This window comes from Chamaea fasciata, unplaced genomic scaffold, assembly GCF_029207755.1.
Source record: "Chamaea fasciata isolate MVZ Bird 193981 ecotype frontalis unplaced genomic scaffold, bChaFas1.0.hap1 SCAF_12, whole genome shotgun sequence".
In the NCBI taxonomy this organism is placed as follows: Eukaryota; Metazoa; Chordata; class Aves; order Passeriformes; family Sylviidae; genus Chamaea; species Chamaea fasciata.
Genome location: NW_027094097.1, coordinates 21,208,388 through 21,231,812, shown reverse-complemented (window position 1 = coordinate 21,231,812; position 23,425 = coordinate 21,208,388). Strand labels below are relative to the sequence as shown.

The 23,425-nt window shown below is 50.8% G+C and overlaps 1 protein-coding gene across 1 annotated transcript in view; it reads right to left on the bottom strand.

The window, feature by feature from the left end:
• LOC136296104 (hydrocephalus-inducing protein homolog) overlaps positions 1-23,425 on the bottom strand; it is a 149,024-nt gene that overhangs the window by 42,843 nt on the left and 82,756 nt on the right. Inside the window, 1 exon segment of the mRNA XM_066194928.1 lies at positions 22,385-22,623. Coding sequence (XP_066051025.1) covers positions 22,385-22,623 — 239 coding nt within the window.

Below are 23,425 nucleotides of genomic sequence, written 5' to 3'. Positions count from 1 at the left end.
ACCCATACTACTCACTGTGATTGCTGCCTGCAAGGGTTTACCCCACCTTAACTCTGAGATTTGCTTTCCATATTGGAAAGCCAGAGATAGTGCCACGCATGGTGGGGATGTCCTGCAGAGCCCGGACACCAGCCACAACCCGCTCTGCAGTGGACTGGCTGGCCAGCTCTGTGGGGAGGAGACTTCTCCCCAGGCCTGCTCACCAAGAGTCATTTGAACACAGGTGGGGGAAAAAAACAACTGCAGGCGCAGCCCAGAGCTTCTCTGTGCCCATCAACAGTAATCACTGCCGGCTCCAGCAGGGACTCCAGCAGGGAGGCAAGAGAAGCACAAAAGGGACAAACACAGACGTCAAAACCTCAAATGAGACTGAGGTCACCACATGCAGACAACAGTCAACAACAGTTAAAAAGAAGCAAAGATACAACAGCTGCCTTCAGCTGAAGAGACCTTAGGAATGCGTTTCTACCTGTTGCCTTTCTTGTTTCATTTATTCAAAAGGCAACTTAACCAGTGCCTCAGTGGTGATGCAGGGTGGCGAAGAAGCAGATCAGGAGAGGCAATTAGTTTTCTTAAAACGTTCAACAACTTCATTGTTATGAGTTTAGGTTTCGTAGTGAATTTTGGCCTCAGTCTGGGAAGGGAAATACAGGGGGTTTGGGGTGGTCTCGGCTGTGCGGGTGGGCTTTTCCATCCGGGGCTCTTTGGGAGCTGTGCCGTGATGCCGCGGGCGGTTGTGAAGTCGGAGCCGAGGTTTGCAGGGGGCAGACCTTTCCGTCCTTCCGCGCGGGGCTCGGGAAGGTCGGCAGCGTGCTGCTGCGGGACGTCGTGCGCTTGACGCCGGGCTCAGCACCGTGATCGAACCTGCCCGCCGTCCCCGCTTCTGCCTGCTCCCGATTGCCAGTGCCCACATCTCCTGCTGCCCGTAGTTTGCAAAAGCAGCGATTTCCTCCTTCCCTCCCTGCCCGTGCCGGCTGGGAGGGAAATCACTCCCCTGCCAGAGCCCACCGCTCCTCCAGCCTGTGATCATAACCACACCAAAGGGGAAAACAGGACTCGGCGGGTTGGAAACTTCTGGCATTGCGTTGTTGTCTGTGCTGTCCTGATATATTCTAGTAACGAACTGCTATTCCTTTTCCATATTTTTGCCTGGAAGCCCTGTAATTTCAAAGGTATAGTAATTTGGAGAGAGGAGGGTCATCATTCCATTCCGTGAAGATTGCCACCTTCCTTGGCAGAATCTGTCTTTTAAACCAGGACAGAGACACCAGAAAATACTTGCTCCTATTTGATCCCACAATGGCAAAATGCTACCTGAGGCACCTGCAGTTCACACTGTTATAAATGATCAGAGCCAATTTCCTAAATCAAAGATTTATTTAACAAATTTGAAAAGCAATTTCGGGAAACGCCACAATAAATCAGGACAACATCGATCGAAGGTTGGGTGGACAATCCGGGAGCAGCAAAGGGTGCTTCTCCGGAGTACTGCCCACAAATTCGGTGTCTCAGGGTAGGCGTTTTATACCATTTTTCTACCCTGAGGCGAAAACAAGACGGTAACAAAGAACCCGAAGAACATGACATCATGTACATAACAGAATCATTGAAATGTCTGGTGTCCGCAAGGGATATCTGAAAGAGTTTCCTGAGAAATTGAAAAGACGTCTGAATGAAAAGTCTCCGAATCTTCTGTCAGAAGGTTTTCTGCCGACCTCCGCCCAGATTGGGATCGGATCTCCTGATGAACTGTGAAGATGTGGTCAGCCCATGATTAATGGGCTGTTTCCCGGTTATCTCTCTGGCAGATGTCGAGGTTACACCTTTGGACTGTGAAAAGGCTGTGGTATGCAAAGAGATGCCCTGGAACTATTTCCAGGAATTCAGGGGTTTTTACATTCCACTGCAAAGTTTTAATACACACAATTTTAATCCACGAATTTAATAGTATGTATCTATTACAACACCCTGAAGAGGCTGTTGTGGCAGAACATGAGCAGTGCTGGATGCTTTTACGTTCAAGTGCTCCATTTTGGAGCACACAGATCCCTCCCGCTGTGTCCCAGCGCAGGGAACACTCACCAAAGGAGATGTCACCGAAGTCGAGCTCATCGGTGTCGAAGTGTAAAGTCGGCCCGACGACACACCCCCTGCGATGACAGGGACACAGGAGGAAATGGCTGCGTTAAAGGGAATTGCAAAGCCTCCGGCTGTCGTGGCTTGGGGGCACAAAACCTGGTGTCAGGGGCATCGTGGGTTTCAAATCAACACACCACCATGTGCTCAGCACAGTGTCCATGTGCACAGGAGGCAGCTAAAGCCAAGAGGCCAGCAGCCCACAGCCACTGATGGGGCTTTGGACGCAGGGCAGGCAGGAAAAGCCCCCAAGTTGCCGGTGGTCCCATGAGGGACCCTGAAAACCCATCCAGATGTGTCTCCGTGCCTCAGTTTCCCCATCTGTAATGGGATGGACATAAAGGTGTCCCCACAAACTTCTGTAACCAGCCTTTCCAGCCACAGGTTCCCTGCTTTGCTACTTGGCTGTAACTGGTCTTCCCATGGAGAAGCTTTCTCAGGAGATTTTGACCCACACAATCATTACAGACAGAGTTTTGAGACATGAAGCCAGGGGAGCCCCAAACATCCTCCAAAAAGAACATTAACAGTTCTACACAGTGGACAGATGAATCCTAGAGGAAAGGACCAGCTTGTCACTAGTGCACCAGCTGGCACAGCCAGGAGCAATAGCTTAAACAACCAAACATGGGTGTCCTGAATCTACCACACCTCCTCCCCTGGCCTTGAACTCAGCAGACAGGCACTAAAAGTCACCAACATCCACTGAAGGCAGCACTTGAAGCTGCCCAACACGAGTTTATTTCATGGTTGACGCCAATCAATGCGCACCCTGCCTTTTGGTTAAAAGTCAAGGACCAGTGAACTGTGTCTTCTACTGTGTTCACAGGACTGTCCCTGGCTCCGCTCTACACATCTCAACAAGAGACACCTTCTCTTGCTCAAGGAGAAAGCTGCTTATGGAATAACATCCCACGCATGATTGCGGCGGCGCATGTCTTCTCACGCCTGGCTAGCCCCGACACGTCCCCACAGGATCTTAGTGGGATCTTTGCTGCCGACTCGCCCTGCCGCTTTGCTATGGTGGAGGAATGAAAGGTGGGACTCTCGGAGGCAACTGGAACTTCGGCTTTATTGATGCGAGGGGACCCTCGTCCTAAAGCCTGAGCCTCGGAGAGACCCAGAGCCTTGGGAGGCAGGGGGTTTCACACAGGAGGTGGAGACTCGGGGTGGGTACGCATACGCCAGTAGGGTAGGAGAGGAGCGGATTCATTAACATAATAGACAAGGACAACGACCAGTAACCAAAAAGAGGCAGGGGAGGACCCTCCAATCAGCCAGTCACCTGGAAGCTCCTATCGAAGCTTCCAGACCTGGGGGACAGGCCCTGGGTGACTGGCAGGGAGGGGGAATCTCCCTGAGGGATGACAGACAGCTACACAAGGCGGGAAAGGGTAGCCGACCAGGGACTGTAACTGGGGAGACAAGGAGAGGCAGAGGGAGGCAGAGGGGGAGACGGCAACATGAGGGAGTTTAAAAATAGAACAGTATAGAACTGGGGTACATTGAACCAAAGTACAGAAAATCAAGGGTACACCATACAACTGTAATACATTTAATGTAATAGAAAACTTCCGCACCACTACACATGACGAGTTTGGGGGAGGGACAGAGGAGAATCAATTATTTGATGGTGAAAGGTTCCCTCTTGATTTCCAAAATAAAAATAGCAGCACTTTTCCTCCAAAAGCAAAGCCAGTGTAATTGTTTCTCTACTATGGGCAGACCTAGTCAACACTTTTCTCCTGCTAAGTAATAAGTTTCATGTTCTTTTTAATCCATCTCCCTTATCTTATTGGTATAATCAACTGCAGATTGCTTTCATTTCTTTATTGCCCTGATCCAGTGCCTCCCAACAGCAGCAGCCTAGCTCCAAAGCTCCAGAGCAGCCAGCATCAGCTTTCCTGCTTACACTACGTTATCCTACCAGCACACGCCTCAGGCTAGCAGGGACAAGCCCTCATGCTGCTGTGGTCCTGAGGACTGAGCTCTGCCTCCCCCATCATCACCCCTTCTCCCTTCTGCAGGGCCAGGATTATGGGATGAAGCCCATGTCCTTGGGACGGTTCCTGCTGCACAGTTCCCTGTCTCCCACATCAGCCTTTTCCTGGCTGTGGAAAGGAGGTAGCAGAGCACTCTGCACAGGAGCTCGGAGCACAGCCTGCCTCCATGCATGGCCATGAGAGGTGAGCTGAGGCTGCTGCTGCCCGTTTGGGATGGATTATTAACAGAAGTTTTTCAAAACACTGCTGCTGGTGGAGAATCACCCAGGCTGGCCCATCTCCAAAGCCCTGGGGGCCTTGCTGGGTGCTCAGGGGGGACATCCCAGAGCAGCTACTGCCCAAAGCTGATCCATGCCACTGCCTGCCATGGCCCAAGGCAGAGGGACATCCCTGCAGGGAGGAGTCATTCCAGCTCCCGGGTACCACACAGGGCAGCAGGCACCCCCACACTAAGGCAATGCCAGGATCAGAGCAGAGATTAAGACCTCAGGAAACATCTTTTTTCTCTGCCCGACCCCAAAATGAGGTAGGTGGGGGATGTCCCAGAGACAGCTACAGATGTGCCCACCCAGAGTAAGCTCCCAGAGTCCTTACTCGATGGTCAGGATCACAGGTGTAGGAGATCCAGCCACACGGAACTGGAATGGTTCCTCAAACCGCCCCAACACGGCGGCATCCAAGGAGATCTGAATAGTCTGGATCCCACCTGGTGCAATGAGGCCCTCCTCGGGTACAAACTTGAAGCAGCAGCCCACTTCCGTGTTTGAAGGGATATAGGTGAAGGGAGCATCAAGAACTCCTTTGTTCATCAGTTTCACCTGCAGCAGCAAGAAAACAAAATGCAAGTACACGTGAAATCTTCCCTTCTTGGGAGTCATTTTCTAATGGCGCAATTAACACCCAGAAAAGGCAGAAGATGCTTTGTGCTGCTGGACGGCAGAAGTCAAAAAAATACAACAGGACAAGTTCTGCCTTTGGGTTTTCATGCGAAGCTCACATAACTCCACATAACTGGAGTCACCCTGGGGTTACCCCACGGACACAGAGCAGTCCACCTCTGGTCAGTAGCACCAAGCTCATTCAGACCTGGCCCTGAGAGCAACGTGGGGTGATTGCAGCTGCGTAGTGAATCACCACAGAGCTGCTGCTGCCCCAGTCAGCGCAGCTCCAGCAGTACCGTATCTACGCATTTACCTTTTCCCATACCGTGAAAACAATACACTGAGAAGGAGGCATCAACATCAAAATGTACAGACAGCGCCATCTTTTGGTAAGAAAACTCAACGTGTCTTTCTCTTCCACAACCAAACTTCTGAAAGTGTCTGGCATGATGTAGTGCCTCGTTTTCTGCCTCTTTCAGTTGCTCTCTCTTTTTTTTTGCAAACTTGACCCCCAACAGGGGGGAGGCAAATAGGTAGAAAAATCTTTTGCTTTATTCCCAGGAACACTTTTCTCTTTGTAGAGCCAGAGATGCACCAAGCCTGAAGTGTGGTGAGGGATTGGACAGCAAGGGAAAGAATCCTCAAGCCCTTTGCAAGGGCCTGCACTGAGCCAGGAGGCTGGATGGCTTTCCTGTGACTTCCAGGAATGAGCAGGAGACACTTGACTAAAAATTGTTTGCGGTGGACTGAAGCTCAAATGTAGCCAGCTTGTCCCAGCTGCTTCCGAACAGCCCAGTACAAAGGTGCCTTGTGTCTGGTGCTGCCACAAAAGCCTCTGAACAGCTTTTTGACCCAGCGTTGGGTCAAAAGGGGTTGTTTTGCAGGAAGCCTCCCAGCTGATCCCTATGGAAGGCTGCCCAAAAGAAGGGACTGGGGCTTCATGAACAACAGACACATTTTTCTGGAACACCCCCTTCCCCCCCCGCCCAGATTTGACCAGTACATCAGCTATTCCCTGCTCACAACTGCCCAGGTTGCCAGGAATTCCACAGGTCCACCAGGCTTGCTGCTGCCTCAGGAGCCATCAGGATCCATCCCAACCCCTGGTGCTCACCTCATGGGTGTGGGCGGTTTTGACAAAAACTTCCCCAAGGTTCGGGGTATCACAGCTGAGTTCAACCAAGGGTCTGCGGCCTTCCCCTCTGAGGTGCAGGGCCAGCCTGCTCTCACGGCCTGGGGAGAGATGTCCATTTCAGTACAATAATTCCCTCTGTTCTACTGGATTTTCCAGGCTGCCTCAATGCTAGACCCTAAATCTGAGCTGCATGCAACCAGCTCTTGATGCTGCAGCAGAAGATATGGACCCTTCTCTTCCCTCAGGAGATATCCCCTGGGGCTGACTTGCAATTTCTAACCCATTCCTTGGGCTGGTTTCCAATTTTAGCCACCAGTTTGCTGAGTTTAAAACATCTCTGGTGTCCTGTAGCGACAGGCCAAGGAGTGACAGGTATAAATTGAAAGAAAGGAAATTTAGGTTAGATATTGAGAAGAATTTTTTTACTGTGAGGTGGTGAGACGCTGGAGTAGGTTCCCCAGGGGAGTTGTGGAGGTTCCAGCCCTGAAAGTGTTGAAAGCCAGGCTGGATGGGGCTTGGAGCTACCTGGTCTAGTGGGAGGTGTCCCTGCCCATGGCAGGGGCCTTGGCACTAGACAGTCTTTGAGGTCCGTTCCATCCTTAACATACTATGACTCTAGGGTTTCCTCCCCATGCACTTAGAGGAGCTTTGAAATCCATTCATTGAAGGCACAAAGCTCACAAAGACTTTGGCAATTGCTACCTGGCAAACTGCCAGGCAACAACTGCCAAACCACCTGGCCCAGCAGCACAGGACTGCTGTCCTCCACTTCTGACACTCGGCACTGTGTTCTGTTTGCACAGACTGAGAGCTGCAAGGTGACAATTCCCACACAGGGAGAGAAGCAGGTGCTGGCCAAGGGTGGTCCTTCTACCAACACCCTGGGCTCAGCGGGGCTCCGCCCCTGCTGGCCTGGTGGTGTCTGGAGGTGATCCAGGCTCAGGGAGCACATTTCTAACTCAGCTGCGACTGCCTGATGGTGGATCCATGTCAAATGGACCCATCCTGGAGGCCAGTGGTCTAGAGGGGCTTAGTGCTTGTTCACTAAAGCTGTTCTGCTCTGCAGCTCCTTGGCCTTTGAGGAAATGCTGGCAAAGCCGTGCCATGAAAACATCTCCCTGCACTGCCTGGGTTGTTCTGGGATCAGCAATCCAGACACAGGTGTTCCGAGCCCTGGCCTTGCATGGGAGACTCCCTGGAAGCTGCAGGGACACTGGGGATGTGCCAGCACTGCCCTGCTGACCAGGAACTCTTCCCAGCAGTTACATGGGAGCCCAGTGGGCTCAGGCTTGCTCCATGGCTTCACTGTGGGTGAGAGAAGCAGGGGAAAGGAGCTGTACCTGAGATGTCACAGTAGGCCACACTCTGATACTCCAGTGCTTCCAGGGGTTTAAAGGTCACCTTGATTTCAGCCGAACAACGTGGCCCAATCTCTCCCTCCTGAAACAGAAAGAGACAGAAAAAGATTTATCTTCAAACTTCACACTTCTTGTTTTCAACCACTCCTCTAAGCCTTTCTTTAGAGCATCAGTGATGAGTGAACAACATAAGGAGCCCAAGGAAACACTCTAAACCCAGCTCAACACACCACTGGGCGCTCTCAATGCTCAGCTGATCAGCCCCCACTCTCCACAATGTTCCTGCTGCTCTGACACAAGCTCCTGGTCACATCATGCTGCAGTCAGCTACAGTGGTACCTAACTGCCATTGTGCACTGGTGGCTCTTGGCCTTAGACGGGCCATAGGAGTAACCAAGAACACGATCCCCTTCCTTGGAAAGAAAAATATTAGTTTAACCTTTTTTCAAAGAAAGCAGAGGTTGGGATTATTCTAGGATTTACTCCAGGATGAGAAGGGATTTTGCACTGTGCAGACACCAGGCATTCATCATCTCTCACAATGCCAATACTCAGAATCAGGGCTCTGGCTGATGGGAGGACATGGGCGTTTGCTTGCATAAACAGAAAAAGAAAAGGTTTACTGTCCCCGTGTGCAAGAGAACTCAAAATGCCCATTATAACCTCCCACCCTTGTGTCCAGGCTCACAGATGACACTGGGAGACTCACAAACAGTGCGAGTCGTGGTTAGAGGAAGGGACAGGCATTTCTACGATTAACCTTGGGCTGAATTTGGCCTCCTTTTCCCAGCGAACCCTTGCATGCTTCAGGTCAATCCGTGAACTGGCACTGCTCCAACACCCTCCGCTGAACCCCACGCAGCAGCACGTGTCGGGGGAGCCCCTACCTACAAAAACTGGTCCCTGTGGACACTTCAAGGACACGGAGTGCCCTGAGCTCGAGCCCTGGCAGCAGAGCTCAGCTTTGTCAGGCTCCCAGCCCTGCCTTGAGCCTGCAGGGCAGAAATACTTTCAGCAGTGAGCTCTGCAGCCGCACCAGAAACTCCATGCCCTCCCTCTGAGCACAACGAGCCAGCTGAGGACCTGCTGAGTGACCGCACCCGGGGGAAGGGGCGGGGGTAGGGTGGGCGGGAGGAGGAAGAGGAGGAGGAGGAGGAGAAGGAAGAGGAGGAGGAGGAGGAGGAGGAAGAGGAGGAGGAGGAGAAGGAGGAGAAGGAGGAGAAGGAAGAGGAGGAGGACGAGGAGAAAGAGAAGGAGGAGAAGGAAGAGGAGGAAAATGAGGTTCTCAGCTATCACTTACCATTGGCTCAATGAAAAAAAAGTCATTGGAGAACAGCAGGGGGTCTTCTTGCACCTTTGCCTTCTCCTCCTGGACCTTTTGGCTCAGGAGGGAGGTGCGATTTTCACAAAAGCCCTTCACCTTCTTTATTTTTTTCTCCTCCATGAAGTCTTCCATCCAGACCTTTGGTGGTGGTTCCAGCAAATCACACTGCCTGCAGCCGCAGGGAGAGACAAAGCCAGCAGGTCATTTAATATATTTGCAGAGAGAAGCGGAAGTGCGGGAGAGCAAAGCACTTGGGGAGGAGCGGCAGCTCCCCAGCAAGGGCTGACCCCAAGCCACGAGGGTCCCAATCGGATCAGAAGATAACTTGTTGTGCACAAGCTCAGCAGGTAGCTTTACTCCACACTTGCAAGCTCAGGAGAGCTTTGGAAAGCCAGCATCCCTCAAGAGAGTCTCCTGCCTCAAAGCCTCTGCCAAAACTGAGGGAGAATCCACCAGCCACCTCAGCTGGCTTTTCCTACCACTGAGGTGCTCGGGGGAAGCAGATAAAGATCACGGAGCACCCACTGCAGGACTTCCCTGGGAAAGGGAGACGAAGCTGGGTTGTGGTTACGTGTTACCAGCATCGCTCTTTGTTTCTTCCATTTTGGACCTGTCCTGTTCCCTACTCTGTCTTTCACAAGAGCATCCCAGAGTACTTCCAAAGGAAATTGATGAATTCAGGCACCGCATCCCTTCAGTGACATCCAAGGTTTTATATGCATGAAAACAGAGGCTGTGAGAGGGGAAGGGACTTCTTGGTGCAGGAGACAGACAGCAAACTCCTGGAGAGATCATCTTTTCAGGATCCAGAGCTTTTTGGGTCCCATCCCAGTGCATGGTAGTAGAATGGCCAGAGAGGGAAAGGATCCTGCACTAGCTCCTCTCATAAAAAAAAGTCCTCTCTGCTCTGAGATCTCAAAAGCATCTCTGACAGCAGGAGAGTTGGCCTTAGAACTAACACCATCCCTAAGACTGGAAGTAAGGAAAAACAAAATGTCCTGGTGACAGGCTAGGACACAAACTGGCATGAAAACAAATGTAATTGGAAAAAAATCCAGAAAACCAAAACCAGGTTGAAGTTTACTTAAAGAAAACCCAGTTTCTTCTGAGGGAAAAGTGGATCACCTGGGATCCAGGCTGAGGCAGGCAAGTAGGAAAAAATGGAAATAAACAGCCCAGGGAAATAGCCAGAGAAGGTCATGGGATTTTCTTTTAACATACAGAGCTCGTATGGAAGTCAGACACTGTGTAAGTAGACAGAGAACAGTGGAGAACCAAGAAGCCCAGGGCACTAAAGGACCCTCTTGCCATCCATTCAAGCGGGTGAGGGTCGACCTCCTGTTCCTTTGCAGGTGATTTAAAATGGCTCTGGGGAGTGCAAGCGACCTGGCCCGCAGCAAACAGGCGCTTGCCGTGGCAGTTCTGGCACGGCAGTTTGGGCACGGCAGTTTGGGCACAGCAATTTGGGCACGGCAGTTTGGGCACGGCAGTTTGGGCTGGCAGTTTGGGCACGGCAGTTTGGGCTGGCAGTTTTGGCACGGCAGTTTTGGCACAGCAGTTTGGGCTGGCAGTTTGCACAGCATTTTTTCAGTTTTTGCGTGGCAGTTGATACAAGCAGGCTGAGCAGAAAGGCTGCAGCCACCCACCCTCCTTGTGTACTGGGCTGTGTCTTTTGGTTGGTTGTGAGGTGCTTGCCTTTTTTTTTTTCATTCGTCTTTCTGCTTTTTTTTTTTTTCCCCAGCAACAGTTTACAAATGATCCAAAGTCATTGCTGCTGCTGCCGCCAGCAAGAGTGTACTATCTCAAACAGAACCCCCCAGGAAGGACACAGCTGTCCAGGCCCCTGGCTGCAGGGAGGGTCTGAGCCTGGTGTTAATATCAGAGGATAATGTGAAAGACACCTGCGTGCAGTGTGAGCAGGTGAATGATCTGCTCTGTCTAGTGGCAGAAGGTAAGGAAGAAGCGGAAAGGCTGAGGAGCGTTAGGGAGAGCAAAACAAAACTAAACTGCTGGAGTTACACCCTTCCAAGCCCGAGAGAAGCTCAGCAGGAGTCAGAGGAGCCCTGCCCTTCTTGTGATCAGGCGGAAGGAGGAGACCTAGGAGACAGTGGGGAATGGAGATGGGCTTGTGCTGAGGAGGTAATAAAATCCTGTCCTGACCCCCATGACTGCACCCTGACAGAATAGGTATGAGGCCCTGGATCCAGAGGCTCAGACAGATGACACTAAAAGAGAAAATTCTGTCTGGAGACAGCTGCACTTTTTCTGCCAGACAGATCCCAGCCTCAAGTATTATGAAGAAAAGAAGGGTAGTGGTAGTAAGTGAACCCCTTCTAAGGGGAAATGAGGGCCCTGCATATCGAGCGGATCCATTCCACAGGGAAGCCTGCTGCCTCCCTGGGATCCAGGTACTGGATTCCCTAAGAACTAAAAGAACTTCATCTATTCACCACTGTCTGGGGGTACAGTGACTGTGAAATAACAGAGTTTTCAACATTCAGTGAAACAAGGAGGGGCATCAACAAAACTTCCACTCTGGTCTTCTGGAAGGCAGCCTTCGGCCTGTTCAAGAGATTGTTTTGGAGAGGACCTTGGGAAACAGCCTTTACAAACAAAGGGGTCCAGGAAGGATGGACATACTTCAAGAAAGAAGTCTTGAAGGCACAGGAACAGACTGTCCCTGTGTGCTGAAAGATGAGCTGACAGGGAAGACAACGAGCCTGGATGGGCAAGGAGATTTGGAAGGAACTAAGGGGAAAAAAGAGGGCGTATCGCCTTTGCAAAGAGGGGCTGGCAACTCAGGAAACGTTTAGGGATGTTGCCAGGTCATGTAGGAAGAAGATTAGGGAGGCAAAAGCCCAATTAGAACTTGAGGAAAACCAGTCATTGCAATCAACCTTTCCTTCCCAAAATGCCATCCTTGGTTGGAGTATAAATGGAACTGGAATGCTGTGCTGAGCTCCTGCAGCCCAGGGACACACACCCTAATGCCAGGGATGGTTTACTTGGCCTAAACCATTCAAAATCACCAACACCCCCCTGAGGCCATGCATTAGTTTCAGTCTTGGGCCATGTATCTCACTGAAACGTATCTTTCAAACCAACCTCCTCTTCTCTTCATTGTCGGCTTCCTCAGTAGGAAACATCTTCCACTGGAAGTGGGTTGTGATGTTACTCCTGTTCCTGATGAACATGCTTGTGTGGCTTGATGTGGTGATGAAAGTCTTCTCAACCTTCAGGGAATATGTGCTCAATCCAATGTTGACATCTGCAGCTTCTGCGCGAAGGAATGTGAAGAAACTTTCTTCACCTGGAACAAAGCAGAGTCTTTGCTCAGCTAGCTCAGTTGCTGATGGAAGCACAAGGAACAAAGCAAACCACAGGTCACGGAAGAAAGTGTCATAGCTTTTAAATGTATTAGCAGTTCCATGGATCAGTACATTTATCACGTCCTGACAGCTCTGTGTGTACTGCGTGAGGATGTCCTGGGCACCTCCTTAACCACCTTATTTCCAAGGTGTTTGTAGAGATTTGGCCCCAAGGTGACAGTATGTACAGTGGGATTTGTCAGATGTGCTCAGGTGACCCACTCAGACCACTGGGATTTCTGCATCAAAGTCCTTCAGGTGACACTGAGGAGCCCTGGTCAATCCTGGCTTGCCGAGGTCTCCCCTGCGCATCCCACGAGACTCCTGCCCCTCCTGATCCCTTGGATCCCTTGTTGCTGACAAGCAAATACGCCTGGGGGCATGTGGGCAGAAAAAGGAGACCCAGAGGAACAGGTGAAGTGACAGCCCACAGCAGGAGGGGACACAGGAGAGGAAACACAACCAGCCTGGCTTTGCAATATGACAAACCACTACAAAATGAACACCATAAAAATCATCATCATCGTCATCTTCCTGTCCAAACCCACAGCCCCATCAGTCTTGAAATATTTCATATTGTCCTGATCTCAAAAACCAAGATGGAGCATTTCAGGTTAAATACAAAAGGACAAGGAAAGATTAATAAGTACAGAGCAGCTTCTATATGAAGTCTGAATGGGATTCCTCAGTCTAGAAATCAAATGGGAGATGTGAGAGGTTTGCAACAGCATGAACGGCCTGGGAAATGGGGACGAGGAAAAATTTGTCTTGATTTGTCACCATACAGGAACTTGAGGGCCTGAAGATGTTATTAGGCAAAAACTGCATGGATGTGTAGAGGGCAACATAGTAAAAGGGTCTGTGACAAGCCAGTGGAGAAGCGGCATACAGGACAGAGGTGTGCAAGAAATACACTGCATTGGAGAGAGTCTGATGGAGACCTCGCAGCTCACATACAGCACTGCCCAGGAGTAAAATAAAACTTCACCCAGGCGTAGCCACACAGTAGTGGAGAATCAGGGTTCCTCCTTCCTCCACTCTGCAACACCCAGCAAAACAGAATTCCAAAAATCTCAGCCCTGTTAGAGGGGATCCACTTTTTCAACCATTTAAACACCAGCTATTTCAGTTTTCTTTGGGGCAGAGCTGGAACAGAGGAGGTACATCTAGAGGGAATTGAGGGGGATGAACAGGGAGTGATGGTGGAGAACTGTCCTGTGTCCCATGCGTTGCCCAGCACTCACCTATGCAGCGCGCCACCAGGGACCCGAAATGGTCACCGCGCGTCAGCGGGTGAAATCCCACTGTCACCTGCATGGTGTGACCAGGGCCCAGAATTCCTTCGGCTGGAACCACGGAGAAAGGACTGCAACACAAAGAGAGGATCAGGACTTGGGGGGAATTCTGGCCATGACATTCTTTCTGCAGTGCAGGTCACTTCAGCTCACTTGGGCAAGCAGGGAGCAAACAAACTACGGCCAAGACAGACAGAACAGCCAGGATCAGAAACAGCTACTGACCCACTTCTGAGGAGATCCAGCCCTCAGAAGATCCTGTGGGATAAAACGACCTAATCTCCCCCATACTCTGCATCCAGCCTTCTGACTGCCAGCAATCCCATCAGAGAATGGTTTGTGAAAAGCACAGAGAGAGTTAAGAGCTATCTGCATGCATAACTTGACGCTGACTGCCTCAGGAATTTCTCATTTCCTGCTACCTATAAACTTCCTCTCAAGAGATGCAAATGTTAGGGCACTACCTCTCTTGTGAGATTACAGCCTAGGAATCAGACAGGGAGAAGGAACTTTCTCTTGAAGACCACGGAATAACTACTGTTGAATTTGCAGCGTGGCTCTTTGGTTTATTTTACCTTGAAAAGATCCTGAATTAGCACATTTTGTCAGCATTTCAATGAAAGCTGCTCTACAAAAAGGAGCAATCAAAACTCTGAAAGAGTGCAAATGCAGATTAGAGCAATACAGTGACATGGAAACAAGACCCAAACAGAGGATGCCATTTACAATCTGAAGGATCCAATCCCAGCCATATGAAGCACCATTAGCAGGAGCACATCGAGGAGGCAGAACAGGAGGGTTTTGTGTATTTACCAGCAGTGCAGTCTGGGGCCCTGGGTTGTCATCCAGGCTGGTAACTGTTTGCTTGGCTCACCAGACAAACTCTGCGCAATGTGTTGGAAATAATTACGCAAATGTCTTGGTGCACTTTGGATGTAACAGGAGCAATTAGGATTGGTCACCAGGTGAACAGTTCTTGCCTGACAAACACAAGACTCCGTGCTTTGATGCTCAGGGACAGCTCAGGTGAAATGTGCTTCTGCCCAGAAGTTGCTGGGCTTTGTGCTCTTCCACAGCCCCACTGAGGAAACAAAAGTTCCTCAGTGCTTTGCTGGTGGTCAATCTGTGCACAGAAAGGGTGTTCTGGGGAGTTTGGTGATGAACTTATCACACACAAAAATATAGAGAACATCTGGCAAGCTGAATTTCATTCATGTCAGTAGTGACAGCTGATGAACTTGCTTCAGGTTCTGCTCACTAAGGACCTATTGCTGCAGTTATGGGCCTGACCTGCTCCATTACCACTAGTGAGAACATCACTAGTGGCTGATGGAGAAGCCTTGGGCCAGCAATGTTTATGTGCTGGATGTGAGACTTTGGGGAGAGAGGAGGAAAGACAAGGCCCCAGCAGCCCCGGAGCCCGATTACTGTACGAGCTCCCACATCTGCCCCGAGGGTGAGCCAGCACTGCTGCAGGTCTCTGCTGGGGCTTGGGGGATCGGTGCCTGGTGTGGGCAAGGCACAGGATTTTTTTCTTATTGTTTTGTCAGGAATTTTGCCAGAAAGAGAAGCTGCCAGTTAAGGGAGTCCCTGGCCACACTTCAGCACTCCCTTCCCTTCCCTTCCCTTCCCTTCCCTTCCCTTCCCTTCCCTTCCCTTCCCTTCCCTTCCCTTCCCTTCCCTTCCCTTCCCTTCCCTTCCCTTCCCTTCCCTTCCCTTCCCTTCCCTTCCCTTCCCTTCCCTTCCCTTCCCTTCCCTTCCCTTCCCTTCCCTTCCCTTCCCTTCCCTTCCCTTCCCTTCCCTTCCCTTCCCTTCCCTTCCCTTCCCTTCCCTTCCCTTCCCTTCCCTTCCCTTCCCTTCCCTTCCCTTCCCACTCCTGCCCCATGTTACATACTCCTGCCCTCAGATGGCAGGATGCGAATAACACTCCTGGGAGTGACCTCAGGGGTTGCGTGAGAAAGAAGATATCTTCTTATTTTCAAATTACCAGGAGAAGAGGATCCAGCCAAGTTTCAGTTGTCAGGGCTGAAAAACTGAGTGCAAATCAGCCCTTGCATCTCCTACATCCCACCCCAGGCTGTACCCACCAGACTCCCCTGTTCCTGCTGGAGCAGTCATCTCTCATATAGACCTGGCTCCCCAAGACCCAAGGACACAAGCTCTACAGTTAAACTTAACTCCTCTGAATTTCAGTCAACATCACTAAGCTGTTCCCTGAGCCCACATATAAGAAGGACTGTGAAGGAGACATCCCTGACGCTATAATAACCAAATGAAAACCACTGCCAAGAGATGGGGCTGGCAGGATAAATTTTGGCCTTTTATGGCTTGATTAGAGCAATATAGTGAGTTAATTGTCAGCTGTTCCTTAAGATAGTTCTCATCCTGTTAGATCTACCCTTTCAATGAATCACTACTGCACCCGACAGGCAGAAAAGATAAGGTCATGGAGGGGTTTTAATAGGTCGTCTTCGGCTTTTTAACTAGTCCATTTGTATGTTTGTTTCCTTGTATGGCATCTAAAGACAACTCCAGATCTCCCAATGGCCCCTTGCAATCCCCGGACACTGGTCTTGCTTTGAGCAGCGTATTTGCTCGGACAATTTCCAGAGGTCCCCTCTAGAGAAAGTTATTCTATACTTTTATCTTCTAAATCAGCCCAATTGCTTTTCACATAGTCACTAAATGTCTCATGTTTCTAATACACCTGTGCCTATGCCTATGGGCATGTGGTGTATTGATAGGCCTTGGAGGAGCTTGACATTTATGAAAGTTCCCAATGAAGAATTCATGATCTTTTGGCAAACATTTAACACAAACCAAAATGAAAAAACAGCAGAAACACAGGAACTTCAGAATATGTAAAATGAGATCTCAATGAAAGGGGGCACGACCTTATTCAGAGATTTAAAGCACGTGTTTGAAATTTTTAAACCGGCTTTCAAAGGTTCATCGTGGAACGGAAGAGGGGACTGATGCCCTCAGCTGACAAGGGAAATCAGATCAGCTTTAAGTAACAGGAACTGCACCGGCTGCCTGCAACACAGCTCATGTTGGGCATCTGATGCAGGCACCACTGGAAAGCCATGTGCCTGTGTCCTCCCAGAGAATGGGTCTGTTTGGCTGACAGTGGTGAGTACCCATTTCAGAAGCTGCTTGTGCTCAGGAGGGCGCAAGCCAGCAACGAACATGTTCCAGCACCCCCCAGGAAATCTGGGGCAGAGAAAGCTCAAAGGCTGCATCCTGCTAAGAACACTGAAAGCAAGAGCAGATGTCATCCATCCTGCCCATTTCCAGCCGGCGACGCAGGGCAGCAGCTCCCATGCTCTGGTTCCTTTTGTTGTTCTTTCCCAACTCTGTTATCCCCCAAAGGTGTTTTGCACAAGGACAGATGAGCTGCCTCACCTCTCGGTGCCCAGCTGGTAATGAGCTGCCACACTACCACAATTCTGAATCAGCAGACTCTTGCGGGTGCTGCCCTTGACCGGACACTTTGAGAAGTCCAGCTCGTCTGGGAAGTCCAGGATAGCTCGGGCAGGGATGGCCCGAATTGGCACAACTATCCTTTCCTCTCCACTGACGCAGACGAGCTCATGGGAATAAACCTGCAGGAAAAGAAACTGTCTCAGCACAGGTCATTTGGTGCCATCTCCATGGCAGAAGAAAAGCCATTTCCTATATCCCTTCAAGGGTATCAATTTACCTATTCCACCCCCAAATGAACAATAAGTTCTACTAATATCTCACATTTTAAAGGCAGCAGTGCACTTTGCAAAACCTATCTCAGTGGCATTAAGCTCTTGTGTCACTTGGGTCATACAGACAAGTGCCCAGGGCCACCATAATTTTTACTCTCAATTTTAATGATGTTAAATAATTCCTAAGTCCCTTCTAAGGAACATGGAGCTAGGGAACACAGGACATTCCTCCTTAGGTTACTATATTCCCACGGATTGAGAATAGGACAAAGTGTTAAACTGAATCTAAGCAGCAAAAGGAAACTGAGAGAACAGCTGCACCCAAAGAGATCCTGGACCTCTGGCCTGGTGTAGAAATATCTGTTTGCTCAGAACTCCCCTCTAATTTTGCCTCTCCAACCAAGTCACGAGAAGAACAGTGCTAAGAGGTAGCAGGATGCTGTTGCAAAGAGCCTCTCTTTGTTTCCCTGCAAGGCCTCCTCCCTTCCATGCCATGTCCTAAACCCCTCTGTATGAACGAGCCTCCAGATCACAGCGCTGAGAGCAGACTTGCCAGGGCCTCGGCACTGGTGTTCAAACTTGCACGCAAAAGCACAATTGGCATGGAATGGGCGCCAGCTGACAGAGCAACCACAGTGACAGGCATGAAGACAGAGCCGCAGCAGTGTCGCTGCCACCGGCTCTGGGCCCACAGGTCTGCCTGCCTGCAGGCTGTACCTGCCCTACACGAGCTCTTTCAGGCAGGTGTCCAAGTCCCCTGCAGCTCACCAAGCTCCTGCTGACTAAGGGCACCTAGAGCTCAGTGTGCCTGTGCCAGGCTGGGCCCACGGGCACAGCACATCCTCTGCCCTGGCCTTGCAGCCGTATCATGGTCAGCTGTGCTCTGGGACAGCACAGCCGCAAGGCTGGAGAACAGAGGGTGTGAAAAAGCACCGTCCTTGCTCCAGCCCCGGGTGAGGCAGGGAAGCTGTTGCCCGTCAGGAAGGCGGAAAGCTCTCTGACCTCTTTGTTCCTCTAGTACTTTGCAGAATAATGAAACCCCTTCCACTATACCTAGAGATGGCCAGACATCTATCAACACCCCTCTACCGTTTGCCTACTGTTCCCTGGGCATCTTTCTTCCCTTGGGAATGCTCAGAGGAATGTGCAGCGAGGGGAAGCAGGGCCTGTCAGGCCTGGGTGCAGGGCCTGACAGCACATGCCAAGCTGGGACTGGCTGCAGGCTGCCTGCCCACGGCCTGGAGCCAAGCTCACAGCATGGGCTGTACCCAGAGTGCAGGGACAACAATGGCTTTGGAGATAATTCTGTGTTTTGGCTCCTCCAGTCTCACCTTGTTCTCGTCAGGAGTGAAGTGGACGTGCACATCGGTAATGGCGCCTCCTGGCACGGCACGGCATGCATCACTGGGGCCCGCCAGCTGGAAGTAAGGTGAGCTCTCCATGGAGACCTGCACCCCCTGAAGATTCTGCAGGAAAGACATGGAACCATGATTTTGCCACTTGAGGAAACAGGACAAGAGGAGACCTGTCCATGCCCTGGTGACGTCCTTCCTTGACCCCTTTTCCAAAGCCCTTTCTGCTGTGGAGGTACAGGCACAGAATTCCCAAGGGTGAACTTGAATCCCTTCTGTCTGGCTCCAGCATTTTGGCCAGGGGCAGTAGGGCAGTGCCTGGTGGGAAGGAAGGGCCGAGCAGGTCAGCACCGGCAGGATGGAGACAAGAGCACCTGAACCAAATCATCTGCATATTCAACAGGGCCAAAAACCTGCTGATTTCTGCCTGCACACAGCTATGCAGTCGTGTTCCACGGAGGGAATGGGCTACCTGAAAGCATAACAGCACATTCTCCTGCGGGGAAGAAGAAATTCCTTTCTAGCAGGTCAGCTTTGGATAGGGCAGTTCTGGGGGATACAGTCATGCAGGCAGAGCAGCAAGAGAGGAGACCAAACACTGTGGCCTTACTGGGAACAAAAGCAAACCTGAAAAGCAAAAGAAGGAACACAGCAATCCCTAAAAAAGGAAGATGACAAAGAGAATTTAAAGCGCCAGTAAAGCAGCAAGGAAGAATCATCAACTGATTACAGCAATCACCTCCCCGAAAGTGATGGAAACACAGACAGGTTGTGCCTGTTGACTGTGGGCTTCAAAGGCATTTTCCTCCTGGAGAAACCTTGCAATTCTTTAGGGGAATGGTCTCTCGCCTTTTGACCCTTCTGGAATTTCCTCCCTACATGTCCACACCTAATTGGCTGAATGCCAGGACCCTCCCAAAATAGGAGACTAGATAAGACCCCTGGATTTCTTTGTTCTCTCTCTTTCGGCCCCTGGACCCCTTTGAGGAATAAACGACTTGGAATAATCTGGGGGTAAGAGCCTCTTTTGAAATCTTTTGTCCTGTCCCTTCGGAGATATTCCTCCAAAGCCTCTCCAGAGCTAGCCCTGGGGAGGGGGGCCGGGCCTGCGGGGGGAATATTTCAAAACATGACCAGCACTGACTCACAGTGTGGTTTCAGTATTAAAAGCCAACCTTGGCTCTCCAGGGGTTCTTGCTGCCTGTGCAGGCAAGCTGGGCTGCTGGGCATTCCCGCTTGCAGCCAGCAGGCCAAGTTCTGCTCTCTGGGATACACAGACACAGCAAACATGCATTTTCAACACATAGATATCAACCCCTGAGCACCAAAATGCTCTCAAAAAGTCTAAACCAGATGATTTTGAGTCCTTCCTGTCTCTTCCCACCAGCCCACTCTTGGCACAAGCCTCATTTAAGAAAATGTTTCCCTGACTGAAATTCAAATGGTCTCAGTTTTCCCCTTTAGAGTCCAACACGACTGCTGACGTTTTTCAACTTTTTCCCTCTCAGCTCTCTTGGGAAACTGCAAAACAGGAGCACATGGCTTTGGATGTTCTGTGGTTCTCCGAGGGGAAAGCAGAGCACCATGCTGCTTTTGGAAAATCTGAGCAGAGCTGGATGAATCTTAGCAGGAGCCTGAAGTGGCACCTAAAGGCCTCCTACTGCTTCTGCTACATCAATCTGATTCCAGGGCTGTTTCAGAACATTTCCTGCCGTGCCAGTGCCACTAATGATAGTGATTCCAGCAGAAAGCGTAGACGACTCAGCCCCTGAGCTTTGACTGTGAGCTGCACAAAGGGAGCCAAACAGGCTCATTTCCCCAGGCAAATGTCAAGGGACTGTGGAACGAGCCCAGGGGAGGGGATCTGATGCTTCCCCAGCTCAGCCCGTGGTGGGGACCTCACCTGCGCCTTGCGGGAGAAGCCTGGCAGCACCAAGTCCACAGACTCTCCTGGCTTCAGGTCCATTGACAGCGGCTCCAGCCCAAACACGGGGGCCGTACGTTTGCGCCTCTGGGAATCACGTTTGGCCTTGGGGCTACTGTGGGCTGAGGTGCTCTGGCCCTCCTTCCCAGCTGGCCTGTTACATTCCACCTTCCAGAAGAGCTGATGGAAGTGGTGGCCCCCATCTGTTAGTCTGAACTGATGAGCACAGGGAAGGAGGCTAGAAGAGAAACCAGAATGGAAAATAGTATGGGAGAAGCTATTGTCCTGGTCATCAGATTGCTCCCAATGAGGATTCTGAGCTGTTAATAGCTTGGAGACCGTCTTCATTTGCAGCTCTTAATGTGGACCGGGAACAGTGTCTGATAAGCTGCCCTTCTGATGTCGTTATTGCAAGGAGGAATATGTTTCTAATGGTAATGTAGCATTTTCCAGGCCAGGCTAACAGGATCTGGTGTTTTCCTCCAAAATGTGTGTTCTGGGGTGATTCATACTGTTACTGTATTTTGCATTAATCTGCACCCGAAACTGTTATTGAATCTTTGAGATCCTGCACCTGAGGCCCTTGTGTGCGGGGGTATGATTGCAGGCATTTTTAAAAGCCAGCGCGGAGGAAGTTTCTGGACGATCCCAGCAAGCTGCTAGAAATCATCTGTCTGCTCTAGGAGAGGAAACCAGGGGAGCAGGGGCTCTCTCGTTCATAGAAGCTTTGGTTTTGCACTGGTGGTCATTTGTAGAAACTTCATTTCGCAATCAGAAACTGTTTTGAAGTGAACTTTGCAAACTCTGCTGGCAACGGAAAAATGAGCAAGGTCCTGTGTAGAAGTGTACCTCACCTGGTAGGGTTTGCAGCCCCACAGTGGCAAGGAGGCTTCCATTTAAGGGAAGGATTTGGGTTCCATTCTTTGTTTCACTCATGAGGTAAAAACCAGAGGTTTTGATACCTTTTTTGGCCTTGTGCCAGGACGGACGCAGCCCTTGGATCTTTGAGACTGTGCCTCAAGCCCTGTTCCTATTTCTATTGGGCAGGATGCCAAGAATCCGGCCTGGATTGTTACATGCTTAAGAGAATAGAGGAAGATCCTCAGGGCATTTTTGGGGTGTTGTAGCAAGTGCAAAGGTCCTCCTTGCACTCGGCACAGCTTTTTCTCTTTTTTCTGCATGGCTTCTTATTTTCACCTTAATGAAAACAGTTTTGCTTTTCAAACACCTCTGATCATGCTGCCTCGCTAATATTTTAGGCCATCCTGAGGCTGCCGGTCAAACCCAGAGGTGATGCACCTGAGAGGGCACCCTAACATTCTGGCCTCCCGCACAAGCATCAGTCCTGGGCAGGCAGGGCAGCAGCAGAGCCCACGAGCAGCGTGAGGAAGCGTTGGCAGCGGCACTGCAGGCCCCACACAAACCAGCAAGTTTCCATCTGCCTCTGGAACTGCTCTGCGGGCTCCTGCCTTCCCAGGGGGGTCATCACCCTCCTGTCCATTTGCTCCCAGGGCCCCTGCTTGCCTGGCAGGTGCCATTTTGGAAGGGAAGGGTGCGATGCCATCTTCCCTTGGTCCCGCAGCCACACGGAGGGCCCGCCTCATCCAGGCGCCATTTTGGGAACCTTTTGTTCTGGGGGAGCCTGCGAGATCATTACTTGACCAAGTGAGGACATAGATGTGTTAGAACTGAAGGCAATTCAGTGGCAATTGAGCAACTGGTTTCTCTTTCAGTGGTTTTTGAGGGTACCTAGCAACGCTCAACTGGCCATCACATGTCTCTAAAGGTATCTCTGCCTTCAGGGAAGGAGTCAGGGTCTTTGAACACTGAAGAAGATCGTGCCTGAAGGACTACAGCAAAACTGCTCCTTGTTGAGACAGAAGGAGAGGTGGGAGTGGGAGATCTCCTACCTGAATTGGTATCCCAAGTTGAGCTCCGGGGCAAATGGTTTGTCTGTGACAATTGTGGTGCCAGTGCCAAAAGCCAGGAGGGTGGAGGTGGTCCAAAGTCTGTTCCCAATGAACAGCTGGAGAGCATCAGCAAAAACCCCAGTGTCATCCAGGGTTGCTGTGACAGTCACATGAACATCACCCCTGGCGGGGATCACTCCTTCCCTGGGTTCAATAACATAGCAGTGAGGTTTACAAGCCTGTAAGACACGCATAATGTGCATTTAGGATGGAAACCATACACCCTGGTCTCTTATGGGGTGTAAGAAAAGGAGAAGACTAAAGAGGGGAGGATAAAAATCCTAAAGGCCTAATTTCCCTAAATTTAAGCTGCAGTATTGGGGAACAGCAGAGCTTACACAACCTGTATTTTCCCCTCCTTTAACAGACTCTCACCTAATTAACCCAGTTTTGCCCAACCCAAGGGACGCTTATCCTCAGGAGAGTGTTCCTTCCCCAGTCCTTCTCTGGAGTGTGTGCCAAGGAAAGCTGCTTTCTCTCTCCTGGCTTCTCACAAAGGCTCAGGGCCAGAGGAAGTCATGACGGCTCAAATCCCACTCCAGAAACCACACAGCTGGAGGACACTGCTGAGAGCCTGAAGAATATCTCCGCAAAACCAGTTGAGCAAAACCCCAACACCAAACTATCCTTTCCCAAGAGGCCATCAATGCTTTTCAACGTCCCCTAAAGGACCGAGGCCCTCACTTCCCACTGATCATCCGCTGTAGAGAGGTGCCCCAGGGCCTTCTGCTTTGGAAAAGTCACCTCTAAATGGTTATGGCAGAGCAGGAAAGAAGGAAGCAGAGGGAAAACTGGATGACATGTGCTCAGTGGGCATGGCCCACTCTTCCTAAGAACTCGTGTCCTCTGGTTTCTCATGGGCTTCACAGATTGGCCAAGAGAGCTGGAAGCTGCCCAAAGGAGGGAGGAAAGGCCCCGCACCAGCACAGCTGTACAGACACAGCTCTGCAGGTCCAGCCCTGGAACGAGCACGTGAAGCCC